The sequence below is a fragment of the Saccostrea cucullata genome, unplaced genomic scaffold (genome assembly GCF_032062105.1).
Source record: "Saccostrea cucullata isolate Sc308-1 unplaced genomic scaffold, CSIRO_AGI_Scuc_v1 ctg15735, whole genome shotgun sequence".
Lineage (NCBI taxonomy): Eukaryota > Metazoa > Mollusca > Bivalvia > Ostreida > Ostreidae > Saccostrea > Saccostrea cuccullata.
Genome location: NW_026941397.1, coordinates 1 through 5,875, shown reverse-complemented (window position 1 = coordinate 5,875; position 5,875 = coordinate 1). Strand labels below are relative to the sequence as shown.

The following is a 5,875-nucleotide window of genomic DNA, read 5'->3' as shown; positions in this document are numbered from 1 at the left end:
CTTGGAATGAAGCCTTCAAAGTTTTGAATGATTTTAAAAATCCTGACCATCCACAAAGGAAAAAAATGAAAAAATGTGTACGTCCAGTATACACTAAATGTAAACTTTCATAGGTAGCCAAACCATGGGGAAACATTAACAAGAACACACAACGGTCTAAACATAGCAAACGTGCTGGGGTACTCCAGTCCCGGGGTTTGGATAGTTCCTGAATCTCAAAAAAAAGGAGGACCACTCCATTTCCTGTACAGACAGACTTTGGATCAGCAAATTTGAAAAATAAGTGGTATAAAAATAATATTGACCAATAAAAAGGATTTTTCCCGTTTAACATGCTTCACAGGTGATTTGATTAAAAACAAGATCACCTGATATAAAGGTCACCTGAATATCATGGAACAACTTTCCAACAATTAAATTTTGATTGTTTTTAAAAACCCCATAAATTCACATTTTTGAAAGAGGACACTTGCGTATCATAACTATACACTTAGCATGCTAACTTTGGTTACATAATCCCGGGGGAGAGTAAAAAGAAAATGCACTTCCACTTTTTCAGTTGTGCACCCCGCCCACAAGAACCACTGACCCAAACATTTTGGAAATTTTATTTCATCATGTTTTGATTAAAAGCAAAGTCAGATTTCAAATTATTAAACTATTTTCAGACCATGCCCCCTCAATCCCTCTTTTATACCTTCCTACTTATCTCCCCCTCTCTCTCTCTCCCACCTCTCCATCTTTCCCGCTGTCCCCACTCTCCTCATTTTCTTACCACTCTCCACATCCCATTCTACCCACTCCCTCTCTCCCCACTCCTTCTCATTCCAACCTCCCCCCTTCCCTGTTTCTCCCCACTTTCATTCTCTCCGATTATCTCCACTTCCCCCTCCCACCTCTTTCCCACTTTTCCCCCCTTTCCCCTCTCCCACATTTTAAACCCCCCTCCCCCCTTTCCCTCCCATTTTACCACTCCCTTTTCTCCCCCCCTCATCCCACTCTCTCATCATCTCTAACAACTCCCTCTCTCCAACTCCTTCTCTACCCAGTTCTCCCTATTCTCTGTCCTTCCCAACCTCCTCACATCTCCCACTATCTCCACTCTCTCCTCTCCCCCCCTCCTTCCCCCCACCCCCCTTTCCCTCTCTTTCCCCCTCCTCTCTCTCCACTTCTTTTCCCCTCTCCCCCCCTCCCTCCCCACTTTCCCATTCCCCGTCTCTCCCCCTCCCTCTCTCCCCAGTCCCCCTTTCTCCCCCCTTTTCTTCTTCCCCCTCCCCCCCCCCCTTTCCCCCCCCTTTCCCCACTCCCCCCCTCCCTTCTCCCCCCCCCCAAACTCTTTCCCCTTTTCCTCTCTTCTTTCTTTCTTCCACTTTTTTTCCCCACCCCTTTTTCCCACTTTTTTTGTTTCCCCACCTCCTTCCCTTTCCCACATCCCTTTTTTCTTCCCCCTCCCTTTCCCCCCTTTTTCCTCCCCCCTCCCCCTTTTTTTCCCATTTTTTCTCTTTTTTCCCCTCCCCTTTTCTTTTTTCCCCATTTTTCCTTCCCAAAACCCCATTTCCCCCTTCCCAAAACTTTCCCCCCTTTTCCCCCACCCCCATCCCTTCCATTTTTTCCCCTCCCACCCCCTCTCCCTCTCCATTTTTTCTTTATGTCTCCTTTTATTTTCTTCATCCCTTTTTCCCCCCTTTTCCTTTTTCCCTTTCCTAATCCCCATCCCCCCCCATTTCCCCCTCTCCTCTCCCCAATTCCTCCATCCCCCTTTTTCCTCCCATCCCTTTCTCCCCCTTTTTTTCCCCTCCCCCCTTCCCACTCTCCCCCCTTCCTTCCCCATCCCTTTTTACTCTCCATCCCTTTTTTCCCCCTCTCCCCTTTCCTCCCCCCCTCCCCTTTTTTCTTCTCCCTCCCCTTTTCCCCTTCTCTCTCCCCTTTTTTCTCTCTCTCCCCATCCCTTCCCCTTTCCCTTCCACACTCCCTCTCTCCCACTCCCCTCTCTCCCCACTCTCCCTCTCCCCCCCATCCCCCCTCCATCGCACCACTCCCCTCTCCCCACTCTCTTTCTCCCTCTCTCCCACTCTCCCTCCCACACTCCCCTCTCTCCCCACTCCCTCTCTTCAACCCCTCTCCCTCCACTCCTTCTCTCTCCCCCCCTCTCTCCACTCCCCCTCTTCCCCCTTCTCCCTTCCCACATCCCCATCCCTCTCTCCCCACTCCCACTCTCCCCTACACTCCCCTCTATCCTCTCTCTCTCTTTCTCTTTTCTCTCTCATATTTGAAATTAGATTAATAAAATAATATAAAAATTATATAAAATTTTTATTCTTTAATCTTAAATGTTAAATTTTTGCAAAAAAAAAAAAATGCATATTAAAATTATTAAAATAATTTTAAAAGTAACAAAAAACCCTTCCCCGTTTTTATATAATGCTTGAATAAAAATATTTATATGCTTCTAAATTAAATTGTGAAAAGTTTACAATTATGTTGATGATGACAATGATGACAAAATAGACAAATTTCTATCAAAAAGCTCACTTGAAACTTCAGCCTTGGTGAGCTTAAAACGAAATTGAAATGCAGAGCTATTAAGTTAAAGGAACAGAATAATAAAAATACTAATGTAAGCTATAGAATTTCAGAGAAGCTATAATATAAATAAATGTCACATGGGTGAAAAAATAATAATAACAAGAGGCCCAGGGGCCACATCGCTCACCTGAGCAATTTGCTAGGAAAAAGCACATATCAGATCAGAACTGAAAGTTTACTGCTTTGGGGGGGGGGGGCTTAAATTTTAACCTCCAAGGGGGTCATGGTTTGAACAAACTAGAATCTACACTACATGAGAATGATTCCATATAAATATCACTTAGCATGGATTTGAAGTACTTTTAAAGAGGATTTTAAAAGGTTTCGCTATATATACCTATGTTAAACTTTGATCGGCCATTTTGGCCCCATCCTACCCCCGGGGGTCATGATTTGGACAAACTTGAATCTACTCTACCTGAGGTTAATTTCACATGAGTTTAATCTTTCCTGTCTCAATGGTTCTTGAGAAGAAGATTTAAAAAGATTTTTCCCATATATTCCTATGTAAAACTTTGATCTGCCATTTTGGCCCCACCCTACCCCCGGGGGTTATGATTTAAAGAAACTTAAATTTACACTTCCTGAGGATGATTCCACATGAGATTCATCTTTCCTTGCCCAGTGGTTCTTGAGAAGAAGATTTTTAAAGATTTTTCCTATATATTCCTATGTAAAACTATGATCTGCCATTTTGGCACCACCCTACCCCGGGGGTCATGAATTTAACAAACTTGAATCTACACTACCTGAGGATGAATCCACATCAGTTTCATCTTTCCTGGCCCAGTGGTTCTTGAGAAGACATTTTTAAAGATTTTTCCTATATGTTCCTATGTAAAACTTTGATCGGCCATTTTGGCCCCACCCTACCCCCAGGGGTCATGATTTGAACAAATTTGAATCTACACTATCTGAGGATGATTCCACATGAGTTTCATCTTTCCTGGCCCACTGGGTCTTGAGAAGAAGATTTTTTAAAAATGCCATTAATTTCTCTCTAATTCATAATTATCTCCCCTTGGAAAAGGGTGTGGCCCTTCTTTTAAAACAAACTTGAATCCCCTTTACGCAAGGATACTTTGTAGCAAGTTTGGTTGAAATTGGCCCAGTGGTTCTTGAGAAGAAGATGAAAATATGAAATGTTAACGACGACGACGACGACAACGACAACAACAACGACAACAATGACGACAGACAACGGACAAATTTTGATCAGAAAAGCTCACTTGAGCCTTTGGCTCAGGTGAGCTAAAAAGCAAACTCAAGAATGGTGGTCCCCACTTTTGGTGGAATCCAGTTATTAATGGGATATTCAATGGATCAAATATGAGTGCCTTATCATATGTCATTCAAAAGTAATAACCAAAGTTAAATTTTTGAAAAATTATGTCCAACAACATGTCAAGGGGGCCAAAATAAAAGCATGTTAAGAAACGTCTTGACACAGGAAATTCACGTCAAATTTTATAGCCCTAGCTATCTTTTTTCAGTCAAATGTTACATGTATGAGGAAAAATACCATTTTTGAAAAATAGGTCAAACTTAAAGGTCAGTGTTACAAGTAGTATATACAGCTCAACAAACTTTTTAAGCTCACATTGTTTTTCGCACAAATTAAGGCCACATTGTTATGATATATTATTGAATATCGAACCATCAAAATAAATTTTAAAAGTATTTGTTTACTTAATTTTAGTTTTATTCATTTACTGAAACATAATTCACACAAATCAATTGGTAGAACTTTGATATATTCATGGCTGAAAAATAACGACTATTTTCATCTAAATTTTTGTAGTTTCTTGTCAATTGCAACAGTCTTTTTATCCATTCTTTTGAAAACAATAGCTCTTGACAGAAAGGTAGACATGGGTATAGTACAGCTACTGTAAATTTTATTTTCTGTACATTTTGACTCTTTAACTCGGGATGGTTATAGTATTTTTGACTGTTTGACTGCTTTCTATCTTAATAAGGTGGGATTTTTAGAGTCAACTTCTAAAATCTAGAATGATAAAAGATTCATCCCACTGCAAAATTTTAACGTTTCAAACTGCAAATGCAGAAAAATTTTCCTTTTCATAGAAGGAATTTACTATTCAAATAAATAAGCAATCCTTAATTATCCTACTTTTTAGTGTGGTTTCCTTTTGCAATATTATCGCTTTTCGGCACTACGTTTCGACGAAACCAAGAAAAGTATAGTAAATGATCATAGATTTTTTAAAAATACTCACCTTTAAGAAGAAATTTAAAAAAAAATTCAACTACATGGGATCAAGGAAAGCCCGTTTTATACAATTTGTAAAAACCTATAGTAGAAACGTATAGTCGAAACATCCTACTATTTATTAAAATTGTCCTTTAAAACATCCACTTTGGAAACTTAAGATAATAATTTGAAAAGACATTTATGCTTGACATTATATATGTAGTATAACAAAGGGTTATGCCATTGTACTGAAGTTCCAAAATGGTAATATTATTACAACAATGTGACCTTAATTTGTGCGAAATACCATGTGAGCTTAAAAAGTTTGTTGAGCTGTATTTATAGTATATTTAGAGAGGTATTGTCACAGATAATATACATATGTAATATGAAAGTGGTACCTTTTCTCTTTCAAAAGTTAATACTAATCAAAAATTCAAAAAAAAACAAGAGGCCCACGGGCCTTATAGGTCACCTGAGTATCATGTAACAACTTTCCAGCGATTGTATTTGGTTCGTGTTTTAAGCCAAAAGCCATGAAATTCACAAATTTTGAAAGAGGCACCATTGCTTATCAAAGGGCAGATTTCAAAGCATTAATTTATTTTTAGTCAAAGTACCCCCCGGTACCCCTGACCCAGCGGCCCTGAAATTATCTATTTTGAAAGAGGCCCCTTTCTTCATTATAAGGCCAGCATTTTTTTTATGTTTAGGTTTATGAACATGAGAATAAAAAAGTCCCGAAGGAGAAGGAAATAAAATTTTTTTTTTGATAAATCAATTATTAACATTTGTACATTCTTTTTTTATGCTAACCTAATAGGCTCCTTACCACTGGACACATAATGCTTACAAATAGGAAAGTAGAACATGTAATTGCTTATTTCATCATCTGCCAGTTTGGGCCAGTTGTATAAATTTTGTGATGTTGATCAAAATATACTTTAAAAAATCAATTCTTTAAAAGTCTTTCAATATATCTTCATTTTTAGCTCACCTCAGCCCAAGGCTCAAGTGAGCTTTTCTGATCAAAATTTGTCCGTTGTCTGTGTTGTTGACGTCATAGTCGTTGTT

General features: G+C 39.2%; 1 protein-coding gene across 1 annotated transcript; it reads right to left on the bottom strand.

Moving 5' to 3' along the window:
• Window positions 1-1,837: 1,837 nt before the first annotated feature.
• On the bottom strand, window positions 1,838-2,194 carry LOC134257756 (heterogeneous nuclear ribonucleoprotein 87F-like). The gene has a single exon (XM_062740349.1). It carries the CDS (start codon window positions 2,192-2,194, stop codon window positions 1,838-1,840), a length of 357 nt encoding a protein of 118 aa, XP_062596333.1.
• Between the last annotated feature and the right edge of the window lie 3,681 nt (window positions 2,195-5,875).

Coding starts and splice junctions, on each gene's coding strand:
- LOC134257756 (XM_062740349.1), bottom strand. CDS start 2,194: ATGGGGATGTGGGAAGGGAGAAGGGGGAAGAGGGGGAGTGGAGAGAGG.